General features: G+C 26.9%; 1 protein-coding gene across 1 annotated transcript in view; it reads right to left on the reverse strand.

Annotated features, from left to right (window-relative positions):
- Nucleotides 1–20,579, reverse strand: part of LOC129957375 (peptidyl-prolyl cis-trans isomerase G-like) — a 35,221-nt gene extending 14,642 nt beyond the window's left edge. Inside the window, exons 1-12 of the mRNA XM_056069666.1 lie at nucleotides 20,444–20,579; nucleotides 17,252–17,316; nucleotides 15,724–15,798; nucleotides 13,650–13,757; nucleotides 13,511–13,555; nucleotides 12,360–12,447; nucleotides 10,111–10,140; nucleotides 7,954–8,099; nucleotides 6,071–6,194; nucleotides 2,460–2,582; nucleotides 2,088–2,169; nucleotides 475–608 (exon numbers count right to left, since the gene is read on the reverse strand). Coding sequence (XP_055925641.1) covers nucleotides 475–608; nucleotides 2,088–2,169; nucleotides 2,460–2,582; nucleotides 6,071–6,194; nucleotides 7,954–8,099; nucleotides 10,111–10,140; nucleotides 12,360–12,447; nucleotides 13,511–13,555; nucleotides 13,650–13,757; nucleotides 15,724–15,798; nucleotides 17,252–17,315 — 1,019 coding nt within the window. The 5' untranslated portion in view covers nucleotide 17,316; nucleotides 20,444–20,579. The remainder of the gene's footprint in view (nucleotides 1–474; nucleotides 609–2,087; nucleotides 2,170–2,459; nucleotides 2,583–6,070; nucleotides 6,195–7,953; nucleotides 8,100–10,110; nucleotides 10,141–12,359; nucleotides 12,448–13,510; nucleotides 13,556–13,649; nucleotides 13,758–15,723; nucleotides 15,799–17,251; nucleotides 17,317–20,443) is intronic.
- Nucleotides 20,580–21,915: the final 1,336 nt, after the last annotated feature.

Genomic DNA, 21,915 nt, shown 5'->3' on the forward strand with positions numbered 1-21,915 from the left:
TTTTTATATGCAATAATTGATTAGAAAAGTTAAAAAAAAAGCATCAATTTAATTCGTCACCCTATGAATAATACCACAATAACTGTCTACTCATCTCAGAATGCATTTTCGTTTTTCAGCAAAATGAGAAGGGTTTAGCTGCCTCTAATACTATTCAAAAATATTCAATAAGTACATTATAAAATTCCCTTTAACTTCCTAGAAAACGTATTTTACAAAACTTCTATACAGTTGCCAGTAATATGCTTCTAATATAATGAGTCCCCTAAAATTCTATTTAAATTAAGAATATTCCATAAAATCATTATGTTAGAATAAAATGTTCCAATTTGTAGGTTCTCCTATCAAGAAAAGATCACATTTGTTTTTATTAATAAACAAACCTGCAGATGATTCTTAAAAACTTATTCTAGTTGTCCTATGATATATTTTTAAGAAGTCTACTGAAAACAAATAAAAAGAAATCATAAATACTTTTCTTCAAGTGGAGAGCCTTTGGCTGGCAATACCACGTCTTTAATGTTGCGTAGTCGTGCCTGAGCTTGTTTCCAGTGTGGAGGTGTCTCACTGCCAGAGCGACTGGCGGATCGAGATGGGGTGCGGTACCGCTGCAATAACAAAGCATAATTTAAATTTTGAAATACCAATTTATAAATTCAATGAGTGGAATCAAATAATTAAGCATTGACTTCCCTGATTAAAATAGTATTTGCAGCAAAATTCTTAATATTAATTTCAGCTACACACTTAGGTACGAATGGATTTTTAAAATCCTAAGACATCTTTAGTAAGTATTTGATTGATGATTTTTTTGAATTAAAAACGAAATGGTGATTTCATCTGAGTTAAAAATAAAATATTCAGTAAAGAAGGGATTTTATAATAATGTAAAAATAAGTAATGATTATATTTCTACTTAGCATTATGCATTCAACTCATAGTGTACTTAATAATTATGCATTATTCATAGATTAGGTTTCCCTATTAAAGAAGAAACAAATACAAGAACTTTTCAATGACCTTTTAAAGAAAATTAGATAGAATTAAATTTTAGCACTGAGTGAATCCTTTAGAAGATAATTTTACAGACAAAAAGCCTAAATTGGCATTTTGGTTTATGAGACATGTACTCAATTACTACTTTAAAAAAAATTTATTAGCGAAAAATTAATTATTAAATCGACGTAATAATTTACTTAAAAATTATGCAGATACTATAAGTGTTCTATGATCTCTTCATTAAACAAGTACATCAATGAATTTTCAAAACAGAAAGATTGTAACAATAAACACAAAATATTAAAAGGCTAATCAGGATTATTTTATATTATCCAATCGAAGTCCTACTATCATAATAAAATGTTTGTTTTATTTATTAGATTAAAAATATGGTTTTAAAAATATTAATAGAAAATATCTAATAAAAAAATATAGTTTAAAATATTAACAGAATTTTAAAATGTGACAGTTTGTTTCCTAACATAACTACAATGGTGATTAGATACTGTGGAATTTGTACAGGATAACAAAAAAAATTGAAAATAACTTTAGAAAATTATAAATCTCAAACAAATCAAAGCAGAAAAAAGTCATTATCATAGGATGAATGGAAATGTAGCCAGGTGTCTTTCTGACAAAATACCAAATTTAATAGCAACATAAATCACAATTTAAATCCTCAAGTGATTTTATAATTTGTAAAGTGATGCTTTAAAGTTGCTAATACAATGACAAAAATAACATGTAAACACTCAATGTGTGGTCCTCTGTTCAAGAATATAGGAATGAGTTGAGTTATCAGATTTTTCAACATGAGTATACTGTTCACATAATGCAATCACTATATTGTCACAATGTTACAAATGATTTGAAAAATTAATTTCTTTATCTGATATTTGAAATTTGGAAAAGAGGACAAACAGAATGGAAAAATAATTGTATTCATTATTCTGAAAAATCACTTATTTTTTAAAAACCATCTAGAGCAAGAAATGAATAGATATACTTCTAAATAAATTAACAAGAGCCTTGCAGTATATTATGAAACTCAAAATTGAAAGTAAAAAAATAAGAAAGGAATTTCATACCATGAAGCCTCTTCCTTTGATTTTTCGACCCGATCTAGAACGAGCTGGACGGTGATAGCTATATGAATCTCTAGAAGACTGCCTGAAATTCAATGAATATAGTACATTTAAATAAAAGCCTCTTGTTATTAATGTTATAAAATAATTAATTATATACTTCACATTCCAGAAAACATTTATGTTATACACAATTAAATGAAAAGTCATCATAAAAGCCATTTTCTTACAATTTCAAAAGTGGTTATAAAGTTATAAAGCATTTAAAGATGACACAATACATTCAGATTCACAAACTTAATAAACATATCATTTCAAATGCAGGTATTGTTAGAAAATATTTAGCAATGCATAATTATACACCACACAACTGACCTTCTATTTGTTTCCCTAGGGTTGGGGGAAGTTCTCCTCATGAGAAAGTTATTAACAGGAATGGAAGGAATCTCTTCTGGATCTACTATCAAGCCCCCTTCTTCTTCAACCTTTTTTGAAGAACTATCATGAAAGGATAATGGAAATGAGATATTTTTTCCACTTATAATATAATCAATAACAAAAAAAAGTCAACATATAATCGCACAGAATATGGATAATGTATACAATTCCTACTATTTTTAAGGGAAGTATGAAATGCAATTCATTACTAAATTTCTTTAGCACATAAGTCAAGATTTAGATATAGTTCCAAATGCAGTCATTAAAACAGTTTTTAAAAAAATATAAAATGCAAATTTAATATATCAGAATTTGAAACACAAGCTTGAAAAGAAGAACATGACATAACCAACAACAAAAACAAAAAAGCAATATGTAATTGAAATATTTTAAATTGTGATTAAGGAACTGAAATATTAAGATCACATTAATACTAAGCAATACACACCAGAATATCCGGCTTGGTGTGGCAGAAGGACAGACCGGAAAACCGGAGTTCTGTGAATGCATTTCTTTACTCACCAATACCAGAAGACAAAGTTTTTATACAAAAACTCACTGTTATAATGCACATTTTCTCACTTCTTATTGAGAACTAAGCCCTTCATTCATCTCAAGTCACACAGAATGTGAATTCAGCAGCGGCTCAATGAATCACAGAAGAAGTTGCTAGTAACATGTCGAGTTAAAATAGAAGGCTCTGTACTAGTAGTTTATTTATGTTTATATAATGCACTGCAAGAATTTATTAGATATAATCTGCTCACATTTTTTACTCTGTTTCACCCTAACCTGGCAGTAGTGTATATTCTAGGCAAGCCGGATCACAGTCGTTGTCAGGGGAACTGGATTACTTTAAAGTACAAAGTTACTAGAAATGCAGATTGCTGGCGAAACTTTATCTCGCAAATTTTTCGCCAAATAGTAAATATTTATTTACTTTATTATATTATCGCTTTTTTGGAGAATTAATTGTTTCCTTATTTTCATTATTTTTTCAATACATTTTAATAAATCATTAATGTTATTTCATTTCGTTTCATCGTTTCTCAAAAGAAAACCCTAAATCTTTCAATATTCTGTAAAGCGTAGTTCGGCTAATGTTTTTCGAAAAGATATCTGTATCATCGTTCACATCTTTTAAAACTTTATCTAATGTTGGAATCTCATTTCTACGAAAAAATGCATGGATTTTTCGTCAAATATAGGATAATGTAAAATCCTCATACTTTACAAGACCCGAATGTTTACCTACTGAGCCAGGTCGCTTCTTTCCAGGGGTACTTAAAGGACTAGATGCCTTTATTTCTTTTTTCAAAAGGAAAACATCTGTAAGGTGCGAAACTTTATCGACGATTCGATTGATAGAATCTTGAGGGTTTTCTCGGAGTTGAAAATAAACATTTAATATGTTTCTGCATGCTGCACTTTTTGTTGGTTTCACTCGTCTTGAAGGTGTGCACAGCGTAGTTGGAGATAACACTTTCTATTTTTCAGACATTTTAGAAGTGAATAAAAATGACGAATCAACAATCAAAGCTAAAAACTACTAATGTGATTAATAGTATCAAAAACATCAGCTGGTAAAAAAGCGAGAATAAAAAAGTACGAAAGATGATAACGGTTGCGAACTGAATGAAGCTGAGTTGGCGGAGTCGTAAAAGAAAAGCGCGCCAAATATTTGACCTTGAAGACCGGTTCTAGCCAAAGTGGAATTCATTATATCAATCTTTTAGTTTTATTCGTTCGCTTTATTTACAAAATACTTAACAGATAAGCACTTCTGTAATTTATGTTATTATTTGATAAATTTCCGTGCATTTTAACTATTATTAAGTCGGAATTGATGGAGAACTCTTTCCCAACGCGGAGCGTCACATTTTCTACCTTTTACAATACTGCCAAGTTAGGGTGAAACAGAGTATAACATGAATTTTGTACACTTCACTGTGGAACCATACTTAAAAAAAAAAAAACTAATCATACTCCCCCCTCCCAAAAAAATAATTTATGAATCCTGTATGTACTGTGCAGTTATAATCAGGAACAGCGGCAACAATTGAGGTCTGTAATACACTGATGAAGCAATGAACAACAAGCAGAATGCTGCTCTTTTTCTTCAAAAGTATTTTGTACACGCACATAGGAGAATTATAGCAGATGCTCATTTTCAACACCTTGGTAATGTTGCCAATACAGCGTCTTGCCTTCCTCAAACAATTGTGATAAAGAAGACTAGGTCAGGCGGTTACGAACCGGATACTATACAGGATATATTTATGATGTACTGTAGTTGATATTTCAGCACAGAATTTTTTTTTTTAATGCCGCTACTTTTAATCTGTCATAACAGATAATGTATCTGCTATTGCATATTAAAAGCAGTTTTTAACCACTTGAATTTTAAGCTAATAATTTATATACTATGTGATATTATATACTCATAAAAAGTTTTGAGAATGGACTTCTTTACGTAATTAAAAGTTTTCAATGAAGCAACTTTTTTCCTTAACTGATATGAATTGCTTAAATTTTTTGTTACTTTACCGCAAATCTTTTTTTTTTCCAAGATTGCAATTAACCATTTCTAGAAGTAACTAGTAAAATAATAGAGTTTCTTGTTCTTTTTTTAAATTTTTTTTTTTTTTTACAAAATTATGGAAATTACTGTTTTAAGAGATAAACAATGAAATTTTTTTATTTTAAAGACTTCCAAAACATAAATCCAAATCTAAAATAAAACTACTCAAATGAAAACATGTTTTTAAAATATGATCAATATATGAAGCCTCTATACAAATTGTAGATTGCAAACTAAAATACACCAGAACAGTGCTGATGTGTCTCAGGTCGTCAAGTTTTGTGTAATAATCAAGTAAAAAGATTGTGAATGGGAGACAGGGTCATAAATAAAGATGTTAAACAATGACAAGTTACCCATGTTTAAGTCGCATCATAAGATGATATTTGAAATAAAGGATGATTCTTCTTAAACTGTATAAACTTTAAATATTTTCTAAAATAGCAACAATGTAACACCATAGAATAAATTAATATAGTTAAATGAACCAAGAAATTATTTTTTATATAACTATTATAATTATAACCATATTAATGTAATATAATATTTATGCTTTAAATGAGAATAAAAGAAAATTTGATATTACACTTAAAAAAAATTGCCAGTTTTCCTTAATAATGAATTTCTAATCCTAAACATAAGAGTATCCAAGACTTCTCCCTCTTATAGCTGCTCTCTCAGTTTTAATAATTGAAAGATAAGATCTGGGATCTCTTGAGATTATCATTAAAATTATCTCTACTTTCTTCATTAACTGCAACCGCACTTAAGTAACCGCATTTGTTCAAAGATAAGTAAAAAAATTGTACATTCTATTTGATTTTTTTATCCTTTATCATGAAAAGGATCTATTAAACTATCTATAGCTCCAAAAATTTTGAAAAATTTCAGGATACTATATCATTTTTAACAGAAAATCTTAATTTGCAACATACTTTTGATGAAATAATTAGTGCAAAGCCTTCACCTGCTTTCCTTGCGTTCTTTTTTTTCTTTCTTGTGCTTTTTCTGGTGCTTGTGCTTCTTCTTTCTTTTTTTCTCTTTAACCTCTTCACTTTCTGAACCTGAAGATGATTCTGTCACTTTCTTGCCTAAATAAAATTTAATCAAATTCTTAAGATGCTTTTTAACAGAACAAAAAATAACAGTAGAACATGATTACAATTAAAAGTCTTATTTCACTTTCAAAAGTTTCAAGTTTTGAAATTTTCATGTTGATCAGATCATAGTCTTACCAAACCTTAAGATACTAAGACTCATGAAACTACAACAATATTGTATTTTAGCAGTTCTATCAAGATTATTTGCTTTATTGCTTCAGATACTTGTTTACATTCTATAAACTATTAGACTTCATTTCAGTTCACTATCCTACTCACTTTATTTTTCAGGTGTACATATTTACATGAGCATTTATTTTTATATTCAGTTCATTAAATGTAAACCAAAGAGGCAAGATACTGATCTCTACTTGGAATAATGCCTTAATAAATACATATTTTTAAAAAGTGAAACCTCGTCATTCAAACTGATAAAATCAAAGAAAGCATACAACAGAGAAAATTTTTTATTTCAAAGAAAATATAATTAATGTAAGTTATCATTAATCATGAAGCTTTCCTTATTGCTTAATAGTGACATCATTATTTATGGTTTTTAAATTGTATGAAAAATGTTATGAAGTTTATTTAATTTGCTAAATATAAAACTGTTACATCATTAATTTAAAAACTTTTATAGTTAACATTTACTCACAATTTAGGATTATGCATTAAAAGTTTTAGTAAGAGAGAGAGAGAAATAAATCAATAATTACATAATCAAATAATCCATTTGAATACAACCAAAGTCAACTAAACATTAAAACCTCACATACAATTGCAATATTTATTTTTTATCAAAAAAAAAAAAAAGCACATACTTATCAATTTAAAAGTAGAATCAATTACCAAACATAATAGTTTCATATAAAATTCAACTTATTAAAATAACTTTATGCTGATGTGTAAAAGCAAAATATCAATTTTTATAGACAACAATACAATGGTATGGATTATTTTTGGGAGTACATGAGCTATGAAATTCTTCACAGAAATAAACAATACATTTTAATAAAGACATCACTACCGCAGAAGTATATTTCTGAAATTATTGTTAAACTATTTGAATTTAGAATAAAAAGAAAATATCTGAGTATTTGAGAACAGCATAAAATGGTTTTTAACAATTTTTTTAAATTAAAAAAATACAGAAATAAATTGATTCCTTAGCATTACAAAAATGCCTAGAAGGTTATCACTAAGGAAAGGTTTTACACTTAAAACTTTTTAGTAACATTTGAAATTTTCGGTGATATTCTAACTGACATAACAATTTCAAAATATAAATGAAATAAGAATAACCTTGATTGTTAATTGTGATTAATTTTGCATAATTTATACACAAAATAGCTTCATGTAAGCCTTTTTTCAATGAATGTGAAATCATGAAAAAACATTAATCATTTGAATTCACAAGTTTGTTCCAATCAAACATAAGTACTTCAAATGATTAGAAAAAGCAATTTCAAAATGGATGGTCAACAACCCTTTTACTTCAAAATTATGATTTCTTCACAATTCATATACATATAAAACCATAATAAGATAACACAAATATATTTAATAAATTAATATTTTTATCTTCTATGACATACTTTCGGATTTTAATTATTTTTCAAAATATGTTTTGCAATCAATATCGAAGAAAGTTTAATTCATCTATTAAAAAGCTAAAATTCTTATTTCATTTAAACATGCTTCAGAAAACATGGTTTCAAAGCAGAAAGTATAATGAGAAAACAGCACATACTTTTTTGCTTGATCTTAAGTACAAGTTCCCCACAGTTAGAAATCTTGACATCTTTCACAGGACGACAGCTCTGGTCAGTTTTGATATTCTCTATTTTTGTGACCACTTCATTGCCACTGATCACTTCACCAAATACAGTGTGCTTCCTAAAATACAAAATATTCTATACAGTAAATACATTAATCTTATGTCTTTAAATGAGCAATTCCTGTATATATATATTCTGTATCTCGGAAATGGCTCAAATTTTATATTTAGATAAGATATATTAATATTCATATATAAACCGTATGTGATTTGTACATAAATATTTTCTCCAAAAAATATAAATAAAACTGCAAAGCCAAGCTTGGTTTCTCTGGTACTATTCTTTTATAAAACATCCAGGTGATCTATTTTTATTTCATAATTTTCAGATTAGAAAAATTAATATTTTAAATAAATGTATCAAACTATTCTGTGTTTAATCCTTGAAATAAGGTAAACATAACCTTCAACATTGGTTACCCAGTCACCAGTAGCACATTCTAGATATATTACATTTAATGTAATATTAATAAATTATTAAAGAATGGATATTTCCAAAGAATATAAATAAATTTAAAACTAGTTTATTATACATTTATTATTTATTAAATATATAAATGAAATATTTTTTTTAAATGACAAACAATTTTGTTGTTTGAAGAAATTACTTGTTAGATATTTAAATTTTTTTCATTGAATAGCAAGCACTTTTACTTTCTTTAAGTCATCAATGTTCAGTTTAACATCATTATAAATTCCAATATACATTTGGTAATGATGAGTAATTCCAGTAATTTTATAATCATGCTGTTTTTTTTTTTTTGTTTTTTTTTTGCTGTGAGTAAGGTATGGGAACAGGTTATTTCTGATGACCTTTGTAGTTTTTGTTATACATTCATTTTTTAGTTTCCTGCAGTTTTTCACTATATATGTGTAACCCAGTTGTTTTCACCTACCTTCCTTAGCTGTGGGAAGGGATATATATATATATATATATATCCATGATATTTTAAGAATATTTTTAAATGGAAAGTAAAAAAATATATACAAATAAATGTATATTGTCTGCTTTTGAACTAAATATAAAAATGGAAGAAACTGGCTTTGCCATTCAGAAGGTTAAACACATTATGATATCTGAAGGCCTGGCATTTAACATTAAATTTAGGTTAGCAAATTTTATATAATTAAAGAAGTCTGTACATTAAGAAATATTGGAAAGTATGACTAGAAGTAAATTGATATGACTAAAAAACCAGTGCAGTTTATTATTACATAGAATAAAAAAATCCTAAATATGATTATACTTTCTTTTTAATATAAAAGTTGTTTAATTTAATGGTGTTCTCACTACAGTCACATTAAGTTAAGCAACCATTCTATTAATCACTGGAACCAGCTGCAATGAAATTATTGTCAATTTGAATAGATGTTGATTATAGTACAAATAAATGAAAATCTTCAGCGCTTAGAAATCAGAATGAAACTTAATATGCATAAATGAATGAACTAATGAAATTTGCAATTTATAAGTTACTATTACAAGGATTAATATTTTAAAAGATTTTACATGCACTGAACACTAAGAAATATAAGTACTTATTAATTAATGGTGAAATATTGGTGAAAATAGGATTTTTCCCCCTGTAAACGATATATAAACAGCATAAAACATGTTTATTTTCTTGTCATAAGTTAGAAGCACATTCAAACGCATTCATAGGTTGGCGAGTTTCGGTGTTTATTAATAAGTACCAAAATATAATACAATTTATATATGCCCAGAAGAAAGTTACAAGACTTTTCACAATTATTCCAATTTAGAATTAATTATAAATATTTCCTCAAAGCAAAAACTTTTATTTGCAAAAGTATTCACATGAAAAACATACTATAATAAACTTTGAGAATTTAAAAATATCAGCAACTTCATTTCTTGCAAAGGACATTATCACAAAGGAAACAATCAAACAAAGCAAATATTACTTGTATTCATATCTCTTGCAAAAGAATATGAGATTTTCCAGTGATTCATATTCATAAAAAATATGGGTTATAAAGGGTATTAATAAATTTGACAAAACACCATAAGATTTCAATGGAAAGACATTATATTTTCAGAAAACTTACCCATTCAAATGTGGAGCTGTATTAGTTGTACTGCAAAAGAAAGGCCAAATATTAATAAACTAAACCTATTATATAAAAAAGCTATTTATATAAAAATGAAGATTATTATGATAAAATCATAGTTATTTTTATAGTATTCAATTAATTACATAAAGAAGTGTCATACTTCCAGAAGTAACGGATTAACTTGGTAAGTGAAAAGATATTGTAGATATATCCATCTACAGAATTGGATATTTTTGCATAACATAGAAAATTGAAAACAATGATAGGATGTCTCTAAAGCAGCCAAATGAGTTGCAAAACAAAAACGATCTGTGAAAATTTTATAATTAATGCTAAAAAGAATTTTGACAGACAAGACGTCTTTTGCACTCTACTATGAGCAGTTGAACAGGACATAAGCTAATTTTAGAAATCACAAACCCGTGCCTAACCTAGACGATTTGAATGAGAATAGATATGACAACAAAGATATAAAATAAAGGCAAAAATTTAACAATTATTACCCAATCTGTCCAGTAGAAGGTACACTTCATCATCAGAATGAAGATAACAAAACCTCATACCTTCCCCAATACTGAATTAGGAAGCAACCACCACTCAAATTAATGAGTGCTAAAAGCCTATTATGTTTAGAATTCCTGTGAGCAAGATGCATATCGCTCATTAATTTAGTAATTTTATTGAATACTTGAGTAAATTTATCTAGTAATTATGCACCACTGACAAGTTTCAGGGTTTAAAAAAAAATTACAACTTAAAAAATACCAACATTTTTTTTTTTTTGAATATTTATGCTAAAGTACAATTAAATGAAAGAATAAAAACCTTGATTATCTCTACTGTGGATTTTGAGATATTGCTTTTGGAAAAAATAAAAATTAAAGTTTTTTTTTAAATTTTTTATTGCAAATGGCAATGGCATTGTTATACTAACTGTGCTACTTTAATTTTATTATTTAATTCATGATATATTTTAATTGAATCATACACATAAAAGTAAAAATAAATGTATTAGAATACAACAAACAGCAATAAAATGCACTTTAAAAAATTAAGGAAAATGAATAATATTTTTAATCAACAATTTGTTACATTCATTATCAGGCTTTTATTCATACACAAATCATTTTAGATACATTACTCTCCCGATTTTGAATCCCCCCCCCTCCAGATCTTAATATTAAAAACAAAATGAATTACTTCAGTTATGCTATTAACTTTTTAGCAGTATGAATTTTTTTTAAATGACTACTTACACTGCCTGTGATATCTGTGAAGAATATTCAACTGTGTTCCAATCATATAACCATATAATTCAATAAATGCATGCACATTTATTGAATTATATGGTTACATCACACAAATTTTATAGAAAGTAGACTGAAGTTGATTAAGAAGATAAAATATTTTTTTGAGTATTCAAGAGATAAAACTTGACAACATATACGCAGGATATCCATTTCAATTATGTCCTAATAACTAATTTCTTCAGATTTAATAATAAAGTATAAGAATTTTCTTTGTGTGTATTAGGTTACAATTTTTTTAAATTTTTTTTTTATATTGAAAATGATTGATAAGACCAAGGGACAACAACTTAGATCTTGTTATTTTTTATGCATTACATTCATTGATTCAAACAATATTTTTTAAAAAAATCTTTATTTCATATAAAGCATATTTATAACAAGAAGTCTATGTTTATTTCTTCTAGTTTAGAAATGAGAAATTAGACCAACATTAGTGAACATCCAGTATATATGCAGGATGCCCATAAAGCTTTAAGTAAAAAATTAAATATTCTGTACAAATATAGAATTTAAAATTTGGTGATATATAACTCATTTTCTCCGATTTTATTGCTTAAAAGGAAACTCACATTTTAGATTATATTTTGTCAAAATTAATTATTAACAAATTAAAATTTCCTTTAAGAGAAATTTATTTATGTGAACAGCATAATAAAATAATAACTAGGCACATAAAAAATAATAAGAAATAAAATTTTTTATAATTTTATTTGTATTAAATAAATATTGAAAGAATGGAGTTTCTTTTTTTAAAGAAATTGAAGGATAAAATTTCCCATTTACGAGACAAATTATTTAAAAATGCAACATTGATTAACAATTCAAAAACATCAAAAAATTTCAAAATACAGGAAAAGAAGAAATCTACCAACTAGCAAGAGGTTAATAATACCATATATTAATACAATTTAAAAAAATTTTAAGTCAACCTACATGAAAAACTGTGATCCATTAGAATCTTTGCCTCTGTTTGACATGGAAAGAAGAAATGGTTTGTCATGGGGAATATCAAAGTTTTCATCTAGAAAGATAAATTAATTAGCAAAAATAATGTAGAAGTTATATTATTTACATTGATATAAATATATTGTTAAAGAAAATTCCACAAAGTCTGGAAAATCAATGGGTTCGGCACAGTAGATATATCGTGAAACAGCCTAATAGGCATAATCACAAATAAGGATGTTTATTCCAAACAAAATACACATATACGAGTATACACAAAAGCAGCATTTACAACCTACAGTAGCACACTAGTAACTAGTCGGTAATTAACAAATGAAATGGTACAAAGTGGCCAAAGAGAACTCTGCAGGTATAGAGACTTCACAGAACTTTCATGTCTTTTAAAAGTCTGCTACTCTCACTGTTTTCTCGCTTTAACTCTACTCAACTGCCAACTCACTAGTGACTCTATTACATGACAGGCTACTCAGCACATGCCTCAATGCTGCTTCAATACTTGAATTCCAAGACTTGGTAGCATAATTGTTCGCTCATTAATCACTTGAATTCCACACAACTGACACAATGCCAGGGCTTCACCTAATTGAACTATTCCAATGCAATCTCATGCCTTTTATTTTTCTATTTTCTCCACCTATCAATGACAAGGCAGAAAGGATTCTAGAAAGATATCTTTAAATCATGTTCTAATGGATCTATTGCCAAAATTCTAGAATTTTACAGAAGATTCTAGAAAATTCCATTTTGTTGCAAAGTCTGGGGATTATTGATATGTTATCCATTCAGCATTAATCAGAGCCATCCATAAAACTGCCTTATTTAAGATGAAATTAACTGCATAGGAAAGCAACATTACAAAATCATAACAATATATTACATTCAAATTACATTACATACAAATGTATGAAAAAAATACATTAGCATAAAGAATTTTTTTTCAAAAAAAAATTACATAAAAACAAATGTAGCATAAACAAATAACTTTGTACCTATCATATTATGCAAATATAGGAACAAACCAGAAAACAATTTTGATTAAATACATATGTATGTATATACAATACAACCAGTTATTGCAAATTTCATTCAGTAAATATACTAACTATGAAACTATTTACCTTTAAACTGTCCCCCATAAATGGATTCACCACCAGTTCCATTACCTAGAAATTTTTTTTTAAAAAATAGATAATTAATATTTAAAAATTACTAGAACAAATATTTCTTTTAATAAAAGTAAGTATATTTTTAACTGACCAGCCACAAAATCTCCTCCTTGAATGACAAAGTTCTTCACCACACGATGAAAAGGCGCTCCCTTGTAATGTAAAGGCTTTGCAGTGGTCTTACCAAGGCCTTTTTCACCTGCAAAAGAATTATTAATGAATTTCTCAAAGATGGCAGAAGGCACAAATTCTAATTACTTCTGCGACCATTCTTGATTAGACAAATGATTTTGTATCTTATACTTTAAAAAAGACAAATCAAATCTACTGGGCCACAGTTTGCATGTAAAAAGCAAAATTTTTCTTAAACATAGACATCTCAATTTTCCAAATTTGATTTTCTCATAATTGTCTGTACTCCATAAATTACCGCTGTTGATGTACTAATCATGGCTTACACAGATTGTGAAAATGAATCAGTGAAGGAATAGTGCCCTCTTTGTCAGACACACTGTAAGTAATCAATTTCTACAAATTCCTTCTAATGTACATAAGCCATTTAACTGAGCAATCTTTAATTACCAGATGGAATAATATTAATGGAATCACAATCTAACTTTTATTTAGATGCGTCTTCAGCTTTTATATATTAACTATTTCTGCAAGTGTGAAATTTTTTTTAAAAAAAATATATATGGGAAAGGTTGTACTCTTTAATATTCATTTTTTGGCTCATCATATTATATTTGGCAAAGTTACAATTAAGATAGTAAATCATAGCCATATTTTTTAAATATGACCCTAAGTTTGTATCATTCCAAACTTCAACTGTCGGAATTTTCAAGCATATGAAAAAAGAAAATTAGCACATTATGATAATTATGTGGTAACTTGATTTATTAACAATAACTAAAAGTTAACAAAAAGAATTATCGTCCATATCATTCATTTAATAAAAAGGCTTTAGCACTTTTTTCACAATTAGAACTTTTTATCTTGGAAGATACTTCCTAAAAAGAGAACATGAAGTAAAAACAAAGCTTTTAAAATGAAAATGTTTCATAGATAAATAAATACGAAGAAAAAGGGAAACAAATTTTGTTAATAAATATATATAAAATTGTTAATATTTTATTAACATATATATATATGTTAATAAAATATTAACAATTTATATTTTTATTTTAATTATAGAAATCCTGTTTTATAATATTGCAACTCAATATGAGTTTCCACTGTTTGTAAATAGCAAGATAAGGAAAAATAATTAAAAACAAAAAATTATAATTGCTTGCAAAAAAGTAGATCTAAGGTACAAGATGATATTATATCTTGGATCATATCTTCTTGTACATCAGATTATATTACGTCTGTACTACTATTAGTCCTATTTTATCTCAATTCTAAAGGCAATTAAGAAAGAAAGGGACAATCTCAACTTGTATCTTCACGATTTTTAAAGAAAATTTTAACCTTAATAGGTTTGAAAGCTGTTGATTTTGACACTAATCTTTTCTAGCTATCTATTGCCTTGCCATTAAACATGTTTTGTCCTAAATAGCCTTAACTATCCTCTTTTAGCCTCCCTCCCCCCTTCTTTCTTTGTTCCACTAGGTAAGTTAATAACAAATATTTCAGATCTAGGATCCCAGGTCACAGAACGTATTTATGGTCTAGAATACAATAGATTACAGCAATAACACAAAGAAAAACACAAACTTATGAACAAAATATAAGTTTAATTATCAAATTACATGCACAAATTGAAAAATAGTGGAACTCCTAAAGCAATTCCTGAAGTTCAGGAATATAATATTAAAAAATTTCACTTTTTACATAGCAAATATAATTTTATAGCAACTAATAAACAAAACTTAAACAACAGGTTTTTTTCTTCTTCTTCTTCTTCTTTTTTTTTTTTTTTTAAGTATTAGTGAGCATAACTTGAGAATTCAACTGTTTGCTGTAAGATGAAAGCCCATAAGATATCAATAAACAATCTAAAGTACACAACATCCAAGGTACAACAATTTTTTCTGTTTTATAAAGCAAGTCAACATAAAGATTTTAATGAAAAGATAATGTTGGAAATTTTTAATCTTAGCTAACAATTGTTACACTAATAATGCAAGATAATAATAATTAAAAAAGAAGAAAAAAATTACCAGTGCAGAGAGCCCGAAAATTTTCACAAGTAATGGGACAGGCATCAGCAAATAACTCGATGACAATTCGACCAGCTAAGAAAGAAAAAATATATTAGTACAGTAAATAAATATTCATTCTTAATAAATGGTATTAATTTTACTCATACAAAAGTTCATAGCCTAATAAGTTTTAAGATAATTAAGTCCTCAAATAGGAAAAGTGTAAGCCTTATTATAATTACAAGAGTAAATAAAAACTCAGCACAAACTTCTAAGATCACTTCATTTCTGCACTGGATCTTTTGAAAACCCCTTTGAATTAGTGGTGATAATTTTTATTACTCTAGCTTTTCTCAAAAACATACAGACAGAAAGGATTGGTGATTAGCAGTATTCTTAAATAACCACCCTTTTCTTATTAGTTGAATATTCAATATAAAACTAAATCACAATCTAATTTTCTCTTCTTTCCCAAAAATACTCATCTGTATTTTAAGGAACTCAATGAAAAAATAAATACTTTTCTGGGGCACCAAGTATACAACAAATTAAAATTAAGGAATATTTAATGATTTTGAAGAACCCTGTTATATATATAAATTGATGAAATAATATTAAAGCTCCATTAAAACTTAAAAATAAGAGAAAAATCTCACATTTCACATAATGCTTTTTATACGATGGTGTAACATAATAGCTAGAAAATATCAGAAAACTGCTACAGTCATAGAATTTTTTAAAGGAAACATGTGAAACAAGTCATTAAAATGAATTTATTAAGATAGAGTCATTCATATTTGTATCAAAAGCCAAGTATGACTTTTTTTAAAAATCTTAAATGCAGTTTATCATTCAATATAGCATGCACTTCAGTGCATTACTTATTTTACATTAAAATGTTCCAGATTTTTCTTTCTGAACTAACTGACATTTTCATTTATCTGACACAGCTAATCTCATTTATCTTTGCTAGCTAATCCTTGTCACCACTGAAAAAAGAAAGCTGAAAGGAAAATATCCATATTTGCAAAAGAAATCAATACATTTAATGTCTCTAGTTTTAAAGAGATGCATTTAACTTTTTCTTTTATTCTTTAAAAAAAATTAAAACAGCACAGCAAATAGTACAACTTCAAAATTATAACATTATCCAAATATATGTCTTTAAGAGTAGTAAGGGCATTAATAAATAAAAACTATATTACAAAATATTCTTGTTTTGATATCATACATTCCATTTTTCCCTCAAAACATGCTATTTTTTGAGTTAAAAATTATGACAATATTTATTTCAAATAACATGGTTTATTTTGCAAAAACAACAACAACAAAAAAAAAACAGACATTTTAAGAACATTCTGTAAATATTAACTTAAAAAAATATTTATATTTAGTTATTTTTTAATTGATTTCTAAATATAGCAAACTTCTAATTTTGATTAAATTTTCAATTCACAATTACTGAAAAAGTTTATTAAAGCAAATTAATTTCCAGTGAAAAACAAAAGAACATTCAAGATTATTTTCTTCGAAGTGATGCACTTACCATACTCTCCATCAATTTCAATATCCAGAAAACATCTGGGTGAGTATTTCTTATCTACTGTCATTCTAAAATGTAAAATTTTTTTATTAGAAAAATATTAATAAATAAATTAGCTATATTACATGTAAATAAAAACCTATTAATTAATAAGAGAGATTAATAATAAACAGGGGAAATTTGTAAACATGCAATTACGATTCATTTTAAAATTTACAAACAGCTTGAGAAAAATTTTAAACAGATTCTAGTCATAGAATATCTAATTTCAGCAAACTAAATTCAATTTGAATATATAAATAATATATATATAGAACAATATAACTAATTTGTAATACTGTTTTATAAAACAACAATTCAATTGAATAGATTTTATTATTATTCTTTTTACTTACTACAATTAGAAAAAAAATGATACATATTAACCATATGCCAGAGATTAGCGGCAAAAAATTATCTAAAGATTTTATGGTTTATGACAACTAACCACAAGCCAAGAAGGTGTCAAACATCATATACTAATATGGTCTTGTGTAAGTAAATTCTAACTCTGTTCATCAATCGTATGCAGTTAATATATAAATATAAAAAAATTAGAAATGTTATTAGTTTTTTTGTCATTCCAAAAGCAGAAATGCTTGCATAAGTTTTAGACAATTCTATGGCTTCCATTGCTTTTAAAACCTTTAAACAATTTACTGAACAATAATTCTGTAAATGTATGTTTGAAATATAATTATAAATGGCCATTTTACAGGTCATTTTTCTAAAATACCATTGTTGATAGAAACATCTTAATTCCCCCCCCCCATTTGCAATTCTTTTCAAGGTGGAAAAGTTTTGCTATCGTATTTCAACAAGAAAAAATTTGCTTTGCTTTAACCTAATATTTGGAAAAGAGAAAAAGAACTAAATAAATGTAATTACAGAGAAATTTATTAAAAATTATCTATTTAACAATTTTAAATTAATTTTTTAAAGCAACATAATTTTCTAAATTATATTTGCTAACAATTATAGAAAATTTAAGACAATAAAAGACTGTAAGAATGTTTAAGAATTCATACTATGAATGAAAGATAATGTATAACTTCCATTTTGGAAATAAATTCTGTACAATGATCAGACATTGTTGCAAACAGATTTTAAAGAAATAAATTGAATATAAAACAAACAGACAAAAAGAAAATATATGAAGAAAACCTTTTTGATAGTTAAAGTACAAAAAATTTGTAAAATCTCTTGTAATAGGCAGTATCAAAATTATGGTACTTTTGTAGGTACAAAGTAGCAACTAAAATCAATGAGATAAGATGATTATGTATATATATATATATATATATATATATATATATAATGAATTAACAAAGAGAAGGAGTATACTTGAGTAATTAAAGATAATTACTGGACACTTCCAAGTATCAGAGCTAATGTAGCGAAGGAAATGGACAGATAATAAAGACAGAGTTCTATGATTCATTTCTTTGCCTATCAATACGAGAAAACAAAGTTTTTATACCAAAACTCACTGCTATAATATACATTTTCTCACTTATTATTGAATACTAAGCTCTGTTTATCTCAATGTAAACACAGCTGCGGCCCAATGAATCATAAAAGCAGTTGCCGGTAACGTGTCAAGTTAAAATAGAAGGCACTGTACTGGTAATTTGTATACTGCACTGCATATTTCAAGAAATTATAAGAGGAAAAGTAAGTTAAAGGATATAAATTGCTCACATTTTAACATAAATTCTGTAATGCCCAGCTTAAATGCAAGAAACATAAACAAAACATTAACATAAATCGTAAGCCTAATTCTTAAGAAAATTGACACAAACTGATCTTATTTTTCACTGATAAATGATAGATAAATGATTCACTGAAAATAGATAAGAAAAGGGTACTCTAAGATAAGACTTAAAACTTGCATTTAGGTTTTGGACAAGTCCTAAATAGATGACCTAACAGACGCCTTGCTTTCCTTATTTAATTATGAAAAAGGAAACTAGGCCGGATAGCACGGAACCTGGATGGTCACAAATCAGATACTCGAAAATGTACTGTATATGTCCATTAAATTCCATTTTGACAAAAACCAAATAATCAGAGAATGTACTTGAAAAGGAGAAAGATGATAAAGTTACAGACAAATCAGACCAAGAAAGTTGTGCAGAATGAATGTCTACAGGTTTTTAAAAAATTTCATTTGCTGGGGAATGTTCATTTCATTAAACACAGAATACAAATATATATAATTTGTATTGTCAAAACTAAGAAATAGTTACCTTTAATATGATGACATGTACAGTTTTAAAATATTGTTTTTCTGAAACATAATATTTAAAGTCACATACATTTAATTTCCTATACTATTTTAAATATAATTTATTTAATTGTAGCTGATTGATCAAAAACTATGACTAATGGATGCATAATATACTCTTTTCGAATGGCATCATAAAACAAGAACATGTAATTTTAAAAACATGCATTCAATTTTCTGGAAAAAATAGTTTTTCTACCAATGAAAAATTCACACTGCAACCAGTTAAGATTCTACTATCTGTTTAAACATGTTTCAATAGTTCCTATTTAATTTACTTTATAGAACGTTAGATTTAACCCTAATTATATCTGGAAACAAAACTTATTTTACTAAAACAAGAAAGATAGATATCAATTTCTAAGATAGATTTTCAAATTAATGCAAGAAATAGTTGCATTTGGAAAATTGTGTGGCCCTATCTTAAAGTAAATACGAAACCAAATTCTCAGTTGCACTTGTTTCAGATGATTTCTTTGGAATTTGAAAACAGAAATAAATTAAATGCATAATAAATAAATAATATAAAGAAAAATTTAGCGTCCATTATAAAAAGTCTAAATACAAAATCACGCTCAAAACTTGACAAGAATTGGCCGTTAATTTACAAGGTATTAAAAAAAAAAACAGGAAAGAGAGAGAGGAAGCATGAATTAATCTAATTGAAATCTTGCAATATTTGAAATTATAATACATATTACTGGGTGAGTAGGACTTTTAAACATTACTACCGGTTAAGGAAAACAGTATGCATAGTAAACAGTTATAGGTTTCAAAGTAGAATTAAAAAATAATGAAAGCCCTTAATAAATGAAAATCCAAGAAAGTAAAATAACACGATTAAATTACCAAAAAATAAAGCTACTTACTTTCTAATTATTCCATAACATACATTAGAATAAAGTAAACAGTATACAAAAAGCTAACAAGGGTTGCTAGACAAATGCGATGGTTTCCGCGTTACGGTGACAGTGACATGAAATAAGAATATTATTTTAAAGATAATAAATTTTACTATTATTACTAATTATAATTACTATTATTATTAATTATAATTACTATTATTATTAATTATAATTACTATTATTACTAATTATAATTACTATTATTACTAATTATATTGAAATCTGACAATTTTATTTCGGTTTTCGAATCAAATTATCAAAAGAGATGGATTCCAATTCGAAGTTTGATTCCACCGAAAAATGAATCATCATTAGTAATTTATTATATTAACGTCTCGTTTCAAAACAACACTAGGACTGTTTTATTAAGGGCCTCTTAAATTTGATCCATAATCCGATGACGAAGGCTATACCGGAGTTCACATCACACCAGTGGGAAGATAGTGGCTTCAAAGGACTTACGAGATACTGTTCCGTTAGTATAATGTGGACAATCTTAATGATGAGGTACCCACTCTCGACATCTGTTCACGGATCAAAATTACGAGGCCCTTTCCAAATTCACCAGAGAGTTACCATAAAACAAGACACAAACATAATTAAATTAAACTGGCCTCTGTCACAGGGCAATAACCAAAAAATTATCTGCTCCAATTAAAATTTTGATGCTAATTATTTCAAAATATATTACATTGAGAATAAGAAAACTACTTTGGTTTACTTCGCTGCTGTCGTAAAACAAAATTTAAGAATGTGACCGATTTAAATATTTTGTTGTTTTCCTGGTTCTAATCAAAACAATGAAATTTTCGCGGTTTTTATTCGTACCAAGATAATGTATTTTATTTCTAAACTGCTTCTTCCACGATGTAGTAAGTTTTTGTTATAAAAAGATTTTTTCGAGATTTAATTAGATTTTTAATTAAAAATTAAACGAAATGTTAAATTTTTACCTTAATAACTTCAGACTTCATTGTTGTTTTAAAACAAATCTTACACCACTTTCAAATTCAAATGTAATTCTATAATTTCTATGCACTTTTTTTTTCTTCTAAATTTAATGAATGTTTTAAATAGGGTTCAATGTTCCTTAAATTAATCATTAAACTATTTTTAAAAATCAGTTTTTAGTTTTATTTATTCTAGAAAATAATTTTAAAATATGTAATTGATTACGAGCGCCAGCATTTAGAAGAAAATCTTTATTTAATACCACATGGTAGTTTCATCCGGTCAGGTGAGAACTGCATGCTGAGGGAAATAAATTGCATATTCAATGCCATTTATTCGGACCCTAAAGAACTTTGCAAAATCATTGTGTCGATTGATATTGATGGTAAAATTTCTACAAACTCAGTTTGGAAAGAAGATTTAAGGTATCTTGGAAAGGAATGCATCAGTGTTAGGGATTTTTATCCTTTCGCTCAGAACGTGAG

Source organism: Argiope bruennichi, chromosome 11 (genome assembly GCF_947563725.1).
Source record: "Argiope bruennichi chromosome 11, qqArgBrue1.1, whole genome shotgun sequence".
Classification (NCBI taxonomy): Eukaryota; Metazoa; Arthropoda; class Arachnida; order Araneae; family Araneidae; genus Argiope; species Argiope bruennichi.